At 40.0% G+C, this 14,989-nt stretch overlaps 1 protein-coding gene across 8 annotated transcripts in view; it reads right to left on the reverse strand.

Annotated features, from left to right (window-relative positions):
• The window catches only part of LOC101165088 (neurexin-2), a 170,758-nt gene that overhangs the window by 69,743 nt on the left and 86,026 nt on the right, over nt 1-14,989 (reverse strand). For all 8 annotated transcript variants that reach the window (XM_020708864.2, XM_020708865.2, XM_020708863.2 and 5 more), the window contains 5 exons: nt 11,834-11,953; nt 11,370-11,751; nt 8,948-9,138; nt 8,675-8,848; nt 3,854-3,973 (listed from right to left, as the gene is read on the reverse strand). In XM_020708864.2, the coding sequence (XP_020564523.1) occupies nt 3,854-3,973; nt 8,675-8,848; nt 8,948-9,138; nt 11,370-11,751; nt 11,834-11,953 (987 nt within the window). The remainder of the gene's footprint in view (nt 1-3,853; nt 3,974-8,674; nt 8,849-8,947; nt 9,139-11,369; nt 11,752-11,833; nt 11,954-14,989) is intronic.

The raw sequence follows: 14,989 nt of genomic DNA on the forward strand, positions 1-14,989 counted from the left end.
ACTAATTTTACACCTCGCTAATAAAGGAGCCAATATTTAACAATCCTAGTTTATAGATTCAAAACATACAATAATATAACCTTTTTATGGCTCCAAAGTTGTAACGCCTCTCTCCAAAATATGTTACAAATAAAGACAAAAACTGTAACTATATAAAAACATTATATAAGTAATAATAAAATGAAGCTCTGCCAATCTTTTTTAATTAGTGACTTATCCACCTAAAGGAACAATTAAAATACAAAAAAGAAATGTGGACAATATATTCATTAAATAAATAAATCACTTTACAGGGTCATGCAGTTGAACTTTAAATGATTAATCTATTAAAATAAACAACATTTATCTAGAAGCAGGCCGGGTTTCAAAGCAATACACAGGAAACATTGACTCACAGTTTCCTGGTTCCCCCCCGCAGACACAATTCAGGTTCTATAAAGCCATGTCAGATGGAATTACACAATTTTATTTATTGTAGAATCCAGGCATCCTAGTATGTTGACTGACGGGGCGGAGATTGATAGGAAGGACGACGACCATAAAAGAAAGATCACGGAGATCATAAACTACGTTTATCGCTTGGTTTGATTTCATGGGAGTTTATAAATCTGCCCCAACGCTTGAGTTTTTTAAAGCACTGAATTTGAGTTCATTTTGGTTTTATGATCCTGTTCGTGCTCGTGACCTGTGGTATTTTTTTAAGTGGAATATTAGTTTTAGTGCCGTAAATATGCCCCAACTGTTATTGAAATTTCCGGAAAAAGAGATGAAAGCTGAGAAGCGGACGTCATTTTAGATGTTTCTGGTGATCAAACAATGACCTGGAGTTAATGAGCACAGATTCTTTCCAGCTTAGTGAACTCAGTCCTGCATATTAATATAAATACACCCAGACTCCGATCCGCTAATATTAGACATCTGGGTTGTATCTGACCTAATGTTCAATCTAATGCTCACTGGTTGGAGTCATGTGTTTGACCTTTTGGACAAAGGTCAGGAGGACTGGTCCCTCCACCTTTGAGTCAGCGAGACAAACCAGGGAGAAGACAGATTTTTATCAGCAGACGCTGATGCTCGCCAGACTCTGTCCTGCCCGTGTGTTAACATTACAGTCACATTTCCCTTTGTTTTAATGACTTCACTGTGAAGCATGAGGCTTGTTATTTCTGCCGAGTAAGACTGATGTATTGGTTTGACCTTTGATGTTGGCCAACCATGCCATTTACCACCAACATGATTGAAAGTCCTCTAGCTAGCAAAGAGAGAGGAAGTCGGAAAACTGTTCCCACGAAACTGGAATTCTGTTGGAAAAACCCTGTTTGGCTGTAATGTGGCTTTGTTTCCAGGGGACTACTGACTAAAAACAGGAGCTTGGCCTCATTCATGCTGATGCCATTGACCATTTCAGAGAACTGGACTGAGTGAGTGTGACATCACCCATAGAAAATGAATTACTTCCAGCGCCAACCAAATGACGTCAATTCAGTCACCATTTTTTTACAATACCGACACCGCCAAGTTAGAACCAGAAATTGTCACTAAGCAGTTGATGTGAGCCTTTTTTTCTATAGCAACCACTCTGGCCAATACTCAATAATTTTATTGAGGAATCTGATTGGCCAGTTTATAACATGAATACCAGACAAAAATTAGGATTCTCAACAACATGGTAAAGAAAGTTAGCAGAGTAAGAATGGGTGTTCCGACAAATATAAAGCCTTAGTAATCGCTGTTTATTTCTCTATAGACGTCTATGGGACTTTGGCTTCTTGGAGCCAGCAGGTACTTCCTGTTTTGGAATTTTTGGAATGCCAGGGGGAGGAGTCAAGTTCTAATAGGCTATATCCACACTGCAGGGCTTAATGCTCAATTCCGATTTTTTTTTCAAAAAATTCGGAGGTTGCATTTCAAAAAATCAGATACGTATCGGATTCAGGACCACATACCCAGGTGGCCTGGGTCACATTTTAAAAGATTGGATCTGTGTCGTTCAGACTGTCATGAAAAGATCAGATTCAGGTCGCATAGGGGCAGAAAAATCGGAATTGGATCGTTTCAGCCTGTAGTGTGAACGTAGCCATATAGTTCATGGTGTTTAAGTGAAAAGTAACAGATCCATCAGGTCTAATACTGAAAATCTATGCATATTCACATTATTTTGGGTAAAACAAAAACAAAGGAAGCCTAGAAATACTTGCTATATTTTTATACAGTTTTGTATTGCTTATAACCAGATGACAATAGGAAGAATTTTCTTTTCTTTTCAACTTTTTCTTTTCATCTTTTCATTTCCTGTTAATTTTTATTATAACAGTCCTTAAAAAGACAGACTGTTCTTGAAAATGCCTTTAGCTTCATTTGCATACACTAGGTGGTGCTAAAAAAACATCATACGATAACAGAGCTAGTCGATTCTTCTCAAGCTCTTAACAGGAATTGTGTGGTTTTTCCTGTTTGCCTTTTTAATCTGCAGAGAGTGCAACACCACGGATAAGTCAAACTCGATTCACATTCCACATCTAATCAATCTGAGGTCAGTAAACCCAACCAGAATTAACACATAAGGGGTACTGTTTGTTTTTAGAAAATGAATGGGTTTTAGGGATGCCTTATGGACTGAAAACTGATTTTTTTTGTCTACGTGCCTGTGCTGGTTTCGCAGTTCAGGCTTCCATTGCGTGCGTAGAGTCCTAATAATGCACACTTTGTCGGCCATTAACCCTTACTTAATTCATATTATTTAATAAAAAATGTGGGTTTCTTTACAAATTGTAAAATATTGAGATTGTTCTGAGGTTCTTATTGATTTAAGTGTAACCACAGAAGATGTATCCACTTCAGGTGCAGCATCACAGATCTCTGGTTGATCTATCCCCACTGTGGGACTTCAGCCTGTTTGGTAAAATTCAGGTTCATTATATTTGAATGTATAAACCTATTTGACCAGCACAAATAACCTTTTCAGTGATGAATCATGAAATCATAGCCTCTCGATGTTTTCTACAGTCCATCTTCTCACTGAAATCCATGTTTATTTTTGCTTTTCAAAGCGTCTTTCTCTAAGCGACAGTGATAAAGATTGAACAATTTGAGCCAAGCAAACCGAACATGGTTACCGGGCAGTATTTACGGAGAAGAGGCTTCAGCGGGACGGTGCCAGCAGCGCAGCCCTCAGATAATGATGGATGTAATCAAGACGGCAGAGTAAACCTGCATCTTTAGTTTGAAGGCGACACCAACGAACCCATTTGTGAATCTTAAGAAATCTGAGGAGCACCGAGTTAATGAGACAACGTGGAGTAGAGGAACTGAAACTAGGAAAGCGTGCACCATCGACCCAAGAAAAGCATTCATTTCAACGGTAACACGGCAGGATTTTCTATCCAGACCCTCAGCTGCTCTCAGTGTGAAGATATTCATTCAACTCTGTAAAAAACATGTTTTATCTGCAGTTTTCATCCAAATGTACTTATGTTGCATCAAGTTTTTTGTGTATAAACATAGACTTAAAAAATGCATTCCAATAATACAAAAGAGTGATGCACTTGTTCTTATTGCCTGCACCAACTGAGGCTTATTCATCAAACCCTTAAATCTGTTGTTTTTTTTTAGGAATGACAAGCTCCAGCTAGAAGTTCAGTCTAGGTCTAAGCTAGAGTGATTGAACATGATTATTACTGAACATTACTATAATAAAGTTCACAAAACCTATCATTTAATGAGAAATCATCTTTAGAGACTCGTTGTGTCTTTTAATGTCTGACTGACTTGTTTCCTGGTGCTCGTTTAATCTTTGACGTGTAAAGTACAACTCTGAAATTTCCCAGCCAGAAGCGGTGACAGCTTTACTCACGGTCGCTGCAGAAAGGCCCCCCATAGGTGGTCATGGTGCAGTCACAGGAGAAGCCCTCCCACTGCTGCAGACACACGCCCTGATGGTGGCACGAGTCCTCGGTGCATGTGGTGCTGGGACCTGCAGGGTGTTCACAGCACATTCATTTCTGTTTAAGACAAGAGGATGGAATAGTCAAGAAATTATTAAGAAAAGTATGTTTTTAGTCTGGAGTTTTTAATGCTTTATGCAGAGAGACGGCCTTCTGTTTCAAATCAAATGTGAGATTTATTTCTGAGTTCCCATGCAGGGATCGGTTTATTGTAATTAGTAGGTGTTATAGGATTAAGACTAAAACAAACAAAAAAAATTATCAGCAGTCTAAAACTGCTAAAAACAACTTTTGTGTGTCTCCTTGAATATTTTTAAAAGCATACCCAGATTTTCTATGGACACTTTGGTATTTTATGTACCGGTACTGGAGCACCTTATTTATGGATTCATTCCTGCTGTATTTATTGATGTTGAAGTGATTGGGTGTTATTGTAAATACGCTAACATCGCTAGCGTAGCATGTCGGACTCTGTTATTTTTTACTTATTGCTAATAACATCGGCAGTTAGCATAGTCACAGTAATGTTTGGTTTAGCGATATCAGTCTGTAATTATTATGTGTTGAAAAAAGCTTCGGAGTTGCAGTCGTGGTGAATAAACTAACGCGGCTAACGTGTAGCAGTGTCGGACTGTGTTTTTTATATGTTACTAACATTGTGAGTTAGCCTAGTCGCAATACAATTTGTTTTGGCGATATTAGTCTTTTTTTTTTACATGTTGCAAACAACATTATATGTATTGTAACTACGCTAACAAGGCTAACATGTAGCATGTTAACATGTATCGTGTCACATGCACCCGCATGCGGCTTTTTGGCTTTTCAGGACCGATGGATGGTCATAAACAAGAGGGACTACATCTTAAAGGGAACGCAGGTGTGTCTTGGAGTTCCCTTGAGGCTTGTGCGGCCGCCACAAAGGGCATCATGAACATGAAATGTACGATTGTTGTGCGTGGGGTTAAGGGTATTAAAGTATTTTTCTTTTAAAATATTTGTAAGGCTAATGTAAGTTGAGTGCGGTAATGACCTACGGGTAATGCTGTAGCACAGTGCTGGTACGCCACATTCTGGTCATTAGTAATGTGTCCGTACTGGTTCCTTACTAGATGCATACAAATTCTGCACACATGCAGAACCTCAACACAAACTACTCTCTGGTTGACTCATTGCTAACAGTCCGGCTGCACAGGGAGCACAAACTTTAAAAAAAAATAAAATGAAAAGAATTTCTAATAAATAATGAAAAGGGCTTGCGTTGTATCTACTTCACCCTTACTTGTGTGTAGTCTATGTTTTCACTATGACCTGCCATGTGTATGAACATTTTTACTCTAGAGGCTCACCGAATGGTCTAAGACCTTGATAATTCATGTGGGCCACCTGCGTCCCCCGCACATTTTGCCCATTTTTTGCCCGCCGACAGCCCATACCCACCCACAAGGGCGCTTGTGACTAAGGCATAGAAATAAATTAGGCTTCATTTTATCAAGCAAATGTCATTTAAAGCTTAAAGTCACAACATGTCTCCAGCAAAAACACAATCAGCTATTGTGTTGCTGTTGTGTCACTGCTCTTTTTTTCAAATGTCTGAGCCCAACTGACCACAATGTGTCCAATGCAATTTTCAGGATGACTTCCTGTTAGTTCAGTGCTGCAGAGACTCTAAGCTGCTCTGTTCGAGTTTAAAGGCTTCAACATATTAAATCAGCTTAAATCCCCCCCCCTAAAAAAAACAAAAAAAAACAAACCTCCTCTATGGGTTCTTCACACACGGACACGTTAAAAGAAGTTAAAACTCATCATAAGGGGAGTAATAACCATTCACCACCATTATGATCACCAAACACACAAATTCCCAATGTGACTAATATACTGGTAAGAAAAACTGCTGGGGGGCAACTATTTCTCATAAAATACAACCCAGATTTAAGCTTGCAATAACTTTTGACAGGCATAATAACACAACACACACACACTCAGAGGGATTCTCACATATTCGGGCCAATGATTTTTATTGGATTTATTATTATTGGCACATTAAAATTCAAAGACTTGCAGTGAAAACCGCTCATAGCACTGACATAACGAAGAATGTGCCACAGTGATAAACTAGCATGGTGGCAGGAAATGATATCAGTGTAAAAGAAATAATAATACTAATAATAATAAAATCGGTAAAAGACCCACTCCAATCAGATTTTAAACTAAAGTAAAATTGCTTTTGGAGTTGTGGGCCGGACTGTTGGAATGAAGCAACGCCCCCCCTTTTCCCCTCCCCGTTGCTGAGAGCTCTCCGTTTACACTCGGTCACACCTCCAATCAAACATTACAGATGCATTAAGGCCGGTTTATACTTTGAAGCCATTTGTAATTGTGCAATCGCGTGCAAATCGCATCATTTAACCGAGTACCTGATAACGGAACAAACTGTCCAGGAAATGCCTCTGAAAACTGAACTGAGGGAGTTAGGAAATACTGAACTTCACATACAGATGCAGAGAGACACAGGAGAGAGCGGACAACTAGATAGAAAATAGAGCGAGGTACATGTCATACCTCCTAACTTGCAGCACTACAGAATGCAATTCGCCCCATTTTGTTTCGCCTCTGTGTTTCCTTGCCTTTGTTTAGTAGACAAACACACCACTTCCTCCTCTGCCTCATCACGTACCTGCGCGTTTGCAGATGCAGCAAGTGTATGATCAAGATGTCCTTCATGTTAAAAATAAACGCTGGAGACAATTGTGTTGCTTGAAAGTGTAAACATCACTGAGAAGTTCATGGCAGTGCTCTCGGACAGTCACAAACAAAACCAGCCTACATTAGGATGAAGTAGACAGTGTAAATCTGGGTACAGCTGATGCGACGGCTGATATCTATGAAGTGTAAACCGCCCTTCACTTGTGGTCGCCTACAAGCTAATGCATCAGAAAGGAGCAGAGCAGGGAGCTAGAGGCCCATCCAGAGTGTTTCCTGCTACAAATACGCTCTATTTCCAACAGCATTTTTTTCCTCCGCTCCTGATTTACAACTACAGTGATCCCTTGCTATAACGCGGTTTACTATTCACGGTTTCGCTACTTCACGGATTGCATCGTGCATTGTGTTCTGCATCCTGATTAGCTAAAAAGTCACTCCGCTTCTTCTCTACCTGTGCAGTTTAATATGTACACGTACGTAAAACAGCTTGCCAAATTAACATTATGTACGTGCAAATTCTCTTGCAATTTCGAGTTTCTCTAAATCCCATAGAAAAAAGAGCAACAACTGCCTATCACTATGTTCTTCTCCCGAACAAACACACCTACACCGCGGGCTTCAAAAGAAGAAAACACTGCAGAGCGGAGTCAGGATGCAGCGGCTCAGTCTGAAGAGCAGTGAAATACACCTAAGTCACTATTTGTCCCACTGTACTTTGTATTTTTTTCATAATCATTTTAAATTTCCTCCCGTTTAATCCAATTACTCGGGCCGCGGTGGGCGGGGCTAATCTCCGCGATTTGAAGCCTCCTGTTCACATCCATGATTAAAATTATTATTTGACAGTACAGTACAGAAGTTATTTGTTGAAAAAAACGTTTCTAAAGTACTTTTTTTGTGAAACAAATGCTTGAGCCTGTAAAATGGTTTGTTCTTTCTTTTCAATGTATAATAGAGTATTTAATTGTATAATAATTGTAAAAATAAAAAATAAAAATAGAGGTTTCTTAGTTTCTACTTAACGGATTTTGTCTATCACGGGTTCTTTTTGGAACGTAACCCCCGCGAAAAACAAGGGTTTACTGTGTTTGAATAAATAAATACTCAGAAAACAGTTTTCAGCTGCATTTTATTTACATATGTCCTCCATTATCAAGAAAATGCTTCAAGAAAATGTTTAAAACACCAAAAACAAGATCTTTGTCCCATGGGGTTTTAAAAAAATGCTGTATAGATGTTTCCTCCTGCAGTTACACATACCTGCCAGTAGGACCTTTTTTCCCTTTCCATCTGTCTACCATCCCCCCCCCTTAAACTTGACTCTATAGACTAATGCCCCCCCTGAGTCACAATCCTCCGAACCATGTTTTTGTGGCATGTATCTCAGGTGCGCTGACTCATCTCATGCACGCTGAAGTTCTGATGGCGAGGGAGGAAGGACGGGGCTCTGCGTAAAATGCGATGAATGACAGAGGCTGAAACAGGATCAGGAGCCTTTTGTCCCTACAGAACTCAAAGAACCTCATCCTGGAGCCCAAACCGGAGAATACAAAACATGCGCACTAGTCTTGCTTGTAAATCCTAGTTGTGCTGTCACTGTGAGATGACAACAGTTCCAGCCATGGCAGCTGTGCCAAGGATGTACAGGAAAATATGGTTACCATGGGAACAGGAGGAAAACTGACTGTGCAGTAAACGCATTTTTTCCCCTACAGAGGATAGCCTGAAATTCTGGGTAACACCCATAAGTGAATTTTTTACTAAAGCTTTGTTTTCAGACCCTTTTCTAGTATTTTTTTTTTTCTTTTTGGAGGAAAATTTAGATACTTAAAGAAAAATTTGACATAATTCACCATTTGCTGAAATAAGTTTGCAGAAAGCTTGCAGACTGATATTTAGGCGTGTAATAACATGTTAATAATAAAACAGGGGGACAAAAAAGCTAAAAAAGATTCGATTCCCTGGTTTCCTTTACACTTTTGACCTGTTTTGCCTTTAGGTAAAAAGCCAAAAAGCTGCACCCTCACCTCCACAGCCGCGCTCCACGTCTCCCACTTTATGGAGGGCGTCTGCCAGCAGGTCTGGGAGCCTGCCGTTCAGATCCACAGACGCCAGGCAGCCCTTGTATCCTTCTCGGGACGCGATCAGTCTGGGGAGGCTGCTGTACATGCTCTTTCCAACACCCCCGATGTACAGCTCTCCTGAGAGGAAAGAAAACAAGATCAATGATGCAACAAGAAACAGAACTAATTCCAAATGAATGCAGATATGGCTGACCTTTTTGAACGAAACAAACCAACCTTTCAGGTCCAGGTTGCGGGCTCCGTTGGCGTGCTGGGTGACGGTGCGGGAATCGATCTTAAGGACGTGCACGTTGTTGTTGTCCCGGGAAATCACCACATTGTGCCAAAGGTTGTCGTTCAGAGGCCGATCTGAGTTCCCCTTCATCAACGACGGTCCGTTTCCCAGGTCAAAAACGTAATGGATGTACCTGCAGAGCAATGACGTTTCACACGAATCAAATCATCGTTTAGCAGGTTTTTTTTGTGCTTCCCCTGCTCGTCTTCAAAGGCTGAGATGAGTTTAGTGTGCGTGACCGGCCATAAGTCACCGTTGCAGAAAAATCCCCACAAAATGGTTATTCATGAATACGCAGCATCACACGTCAGGCTGAGCCACACACAGGCAGAGCATGACAGCAGTGCGGGAGGCTGCTTTGTGTCTGTGTTGTCCGTGGAAGCTTCTGCTGCTTCCTCCAAACGTCCTGCTGGGAGGATGTGTGTGCGTGACAACCGATGCTGTCATTTTACAAAAACTCCCTGATCATTATTATTTTTTTGTCCGTGTTTGTTGAACACTAATACAAATTTGGAACACTTGTGTTGTGTTGACAAAGGTGCTGGAACGTGGGAACAATATTCTGCATGACTTACACGCCTCCAATCCTCCCCCGTTAGTACCAAACCGCTCATCACCAACACTTTCTTTAGAGACTTTGAAGTCAACCACTGCAGAGGAGCAACGGAGGGAAAGCGGAAAAAGGAAAAGCGGGCAAATCAGGATCAACTTCAAGGAAATGAAAACCAGATTGTACCTTTGAGAAACACACATTGAAACTTGAAAGAAAAAAGAAAATCTTGAAAACAGTTTTAAACTCAAAAGGACGCATTATAAAGTTGATAAAAGTATTATCAATTTGAAAAAATGAAATTCTAAATTTGAAAAAGTATATTTTAAAATTAAAAGCAATATTAAAAATGTGAAAGAAAATCTTTAAAACGTTTATTCAAAACAAAATCTAGAAAATAATGTTTCTTTGTAAGGGCTGCTGTTTTTTTTTTTTTTTTATTGTTTTGCTATCTTGTTTCTCTCGAACTCTTTGCTTTCAGATTTTTTCCGTAGCTCCTCCTAAAATTAGGCCCAATACAAAAGCAGAAAAGCTTGAATTGAAATTGTAATGTTAAGACCAAAAGTAAGAGAAAAAAAGTAGAAAATACAAAACAACAGCTGTTCCAAATACACATTGTTTTTCTCTTCGGTAAGGGTTTTAAGTTTAAAGTTAATTTTTAAGTCACGTTACATTTTTTCAAACTTTCAATATTTCTTTCATTATCTTCAAAGTATTATTTTTTAAATTTAGCTTTTTTTTATTTTCTAATTTTTTTTTTAATAATTGAAAATATATCATGAAAAATCCACTTTTTGAAGCTTATAAGTGTGTTATGATGTTAATTCCTCACAGAAAACAACCCAAAAAGTGCTATTTTGATCCAATCTCTCATTTCTGACTTTTCCTCTAAAAACCTGCGTCCTGCGCACATTTGCCCCTCCCATTCCATGAAAGCGAGCGGGTTCTCATATTGTGACGTGGAAAAACTGAAGAACAGCCCCTTCCAGGAGGAGGGTACACTGCCAGCACCGCCTCCAGGCAACACACACACACACACTTTCTCTGTGGAGCTAGCGGTGATCGGCTAAAACGTTTTCATTGTAAAAGCACAACATGCACGTCCATATTGGCAAAAGTTTGGAGGCCGGCGGTAGTTTGATGTCATGAAATGGGCGGCACCCACACAGAGGGATAGCTGGTGCCTCAGAGATCGAGTCGTCTAACTTCCTGGTAGGAAAATGAACTATGAAAAGAGCTCATATTTAAGTTAATATTGTACGTTGATGTGCTAATGGTTAATACATAACCATAAATGGATATAGTTTACTCTGAAAGATTTAAATAAAGCATGATATAGACCCTTTAAATATTCAGATTTTTAAGATTGATATTTTTTTCAAACTTTCAGTCTTTCTCTTAAGTTAAATTTTTTTTCTCCAAAATTCGCTTAAAAAATTCTATTTTTTTATAGTTTAAACCCTTTTCAAGTTATTTTTATCCAAAATGTTTCCCAAATTTTAAATGTTTCTTCCAAAGAATTTTTTTTCCTAATTTCAATTTTTTTACATTTCCTTCAAGTTTAAAAACATTTTCCCATTAAATATATTTTTTAAATTGTCAGTACTTCCATGAAGTTTAAAAGATTTTTATTTTTTATTTTTGTTTATTATATTCCCAATTACTGTTTTCAAATGTTTACATTAATTTACAATGTAGGAACTCTTTTTAATACTGAATTATTTAAGGTTCCTAGAAAAGGTTTTCTTGCAGCTCTCCGTAGCATCTTGGTTTACAAAATCTGCGATTTTTTTCTTCCAGTGAGGAGTTCTCACCCTTTCACAATCTCCACCACGATGAAGTCGCTTCCATCTCCCGAGTTGAAGAGGATGAGGCCGTCCGGACTGGTTGTTTTGAACTGGAAGAACAGATGCATGGAGGCGTAGGCCTGCAGAGTGGAGAAGGCCAAGTAGCTGGCCTGGGTTAGAAAGGTCACGGGGTTGGCGATAATGTGTCGCAGGCCGAAGCGAGCGTTCAGCTCGCAGTAGGAGATGTCCCCGTTCTTGCACTGGTCCAGATAGAGCATCCCGTTGAAGGAGAGCGCCTGCAAGTGGCCGATGAAGTTGGACGGCACCACGGAGATGAAACGCCGCTCTGTCATGATCCCTGTCTCGATGTTGTTGAACTCCAGGCGGGTGTGGGCACCTGTCATGTGACCTGCAGACGAGGAAACGTTGGCTCGCACCACAAACGGCAAAAAGCGAAAACCTCTTTGCAGAGCGTTTGCCGATTGGTTTACCTTCTGCTGTCACGTTGTCCACGGAGAGCTGCAGGTTCTTCCCACGCCGCGCCACCTTCACCGTGTGCCACTCGTTGTCATTGAGCTTCTCGCCTACAAGGAGAGTCTCTGGCCCCTTGCCTGAGTGGAGGACAGCATCAAATGACAATCATACTGCATGAGTGCAGCGTTTTCTCACATCAAGTTCTCGACTTGAGAAGCACACTACACACATCCGTGTCTTCATCACTCACTCGCACAGTCATGCTTCAAGAAAAAAAAAAAAATCTGCAAGAAGAATGATAAATGAGATGATCAAACCACAACAGAGCCTCCCTGAAAGTGAATACTTTAAAACTAAACCGGCGTGGCGTCTGCTGTCAACCCAAGGAGTCTTCTGATGGGAAAGCAGGCCTCGGGGTAAAAAAAATAAATAAAAAGATCTAGAGATCGTGTGCGAGGATGGAGCGCATGAGGAGTTCCTCGCCATTCACCGGTTTCAAAATAGGTCACAGTGCAGAGGCTTGCCTCTGCGGCACCGTCAGCCCGAATCAGTGCCCGCGCAACAGGCCGACACAGCGGTTCAAAGAAGTTCTGACATCGCTTGGGAAACTAATTGGCCATGCCTAAGCTGGCTGCGCCTTTGGGGGGTTTGTCTGTCCGACAGAGCTAAGGGTGCAGGAGGATTCCAGGGCGCTAAATGAAACTGGCTTCTGTTCACTTCCCTACCTCATCCACAGGGAAGTTAAATACATATAGATAAATGTATATAGAACTCTGTTACGGGCTGCATGTTGAGCCGGTTCCCCCTGGCATCTGAAAGATGCGTGTGAACAAATCAAGCACTCCCAGCATGGGATGGACTCACATGAATTATTTTATTCTTTTCTAAAACACACAGAGATGGATGGATGTTCCCTGCTCTTTAAGTATTGTAATGTTAACATAGTAACACAAAAATTCCATTTCTATTTCTATTCTATTTATTATAAAATGTCTCCCAAATCTACCAACATTAAAGACCCACTTCGATCATCTTTAGATTCTGTCAGTGGTCCCACAGGTCTAATAATTACAATTATGCCGTTTTCAGCCTAAATTACAAACAAACAAAACACTGTTGTTTACATTAGACTTTATTTTCGCCTCTACATTGTGGGCCGGAGCTTTTGATACAAAGCAAGCCCGACCCAACTTCCCATCACCCATCTGTTTACACGCTCTCCCGCTAACTCACAGCTCCTCACACTTCAACAGTTTAGAGCCAGATTCCAGCTCAGACGAAGAAAACGAAGACGTGCATGGATGTAGTCGTCTACAAGCATCAGAATGGATCGGAGCAGGGAGCTGATAAACACCAATTTGCTCCTGAATCCCAGTGATTTCAATACAGAAATTAGCTTAATTTTCTTTAAATATGTCCTCCATCATCAGAAAATGCCACAAGAACATGTTAAAAACACCCAAAAAACAAAGTGAAATGTAAAATCCACTGCACTGATTTTAGTTGAAACGTTTTACTTCATGCCTTTTGAAATTCTCCTTTCCATATTTAAATAACCTAGCTGCTTGATTATGAAACTTCAACAACTGTGCAGCCTTTTTGCACTGCTAGCATGAATAATAGAAAAAAACAATAAGATAGAAGCTAACACTGCGGAGCCGTTTGTGTGCAGGCCATACTGACCGTTGTGCAGCGGCGCCCGCAACGGAGCTGAAGAGTGGACCCGAAAAGCACTGCTACTGTTTAAGCATGCCTGTGATGAAGTATTTAACAAAGAGCGCTGATAAGAAATGCCTCATGTTTGACTAATAAATCCTTATAAATAACGCATCCTCCTCTTAGTATTTCCCTTACATCTTTGCACATTAGTTGCATTTTAACTATTAAAAGCTCTAGTGTGCGTGCAGGCAGAGGTGATGCTGGCCTGTTTTTGGTTTACACTCAAACATTTAACTTTGATCACTTTTTTAGGAAGACTTTAGGTCCATGACAATGTCCTTAAAGACTCACTGCCATGTATTTCTGCAGTGTTATTAACATGTTCTTGTGGCATTTTCTGATGATGGAGGACATGTTAAGCTTCAACTTGCATTTCTGAGTATTTCTTTATTTAACTTGTTGTGAATCAGGAGCAGATGAAAAAAATGCTGTTCGGAAAAAGCTTGTAGTTCATGTCCTACGACATAGAAAACATCTCATTTTGCCTAAAAACGGCATGGTCATTAAATTAAAAGACAGCTGTAAAGGCTTTTACAATAGATCAAAAGATGATCAGAGTGAGTCGTTAAATAAAATATTTTAAATCAAAAGTACAGCTAATATAAATGCAAGGTGAGATTAGGGATTAGTAGTGTCAGAAACACTATGAAGTAAAAAGAAAATAAGAAATAAAGGAAAACTGTTCTCTGCTTGAAAACATTTAGAAATATGCTCTAAAAAAGAATGAAATCCCTTTACTTCAAAAGCTCACTCTTTAGCTGCTCAAGACTAAGCTGCACATGTAAAGAGCCTCTCTTGTCCAGCTTGATCCTCACCTAAATTCAAAATGATTGATTCTTTCAAAGGCAAACTTCAAAGGCCTGGTAGTCCTGCACAGGCCAGGCCTGACACCGAGCTGGGACTGCATGTTCAATCAAAGCTTGTTAAGGTGATTCTCTTATTTTGGCGGGGCTTGCTTTTTTAACAGAGGCGCATCATCCTTTTCTTTTTACCCCGTTTGCCCCGTCCCATCCGGCGCGGGGGAGTTTTCTGCAGACACCTCGTCGAAGAATCCGAATTATTGACTGTCGCTGTTCAGTTATGAGGCGATCCATCAAGCAATCAGAGAAAAGTGCTTGATATTCACAGTGAGCTGCTGATTGGGTGACGGCTGCCTATAGAATCCATTAACAAGGTATCCATCATAGGGGCTGCAGTGTTAATCTTTTTCAAAGGCCACTGGTGCAAAATGTCTCCATCTTGGAACAGTTTGCTCTCAGACACCTCTATGTAAAACATTCTGTTTGCACATGTAGGTGCAACGCCATCTGCTGGTGGGGGGAGGCATTGAATTAGAAAAAAAAAAAAATATATATATATATATATATATATATATATATATATATATATATATATGTTTTTTGGGGTCTGTAGTGCACCTATTCAAATACAAGCAACACAAACAATGTTTTTCA

Source organism: Oryzias latipes, chromosome 14 (assembly GCF_002234675.1).
Source record: "Oryzias latipes chromosome 14, ASM223467v1".
NCBI lineage: Eukaryota > Metazoa > Chordata > Actinopteri > Beloniformes > Adrianichthyidae > Oryzias > Oryzias latipes.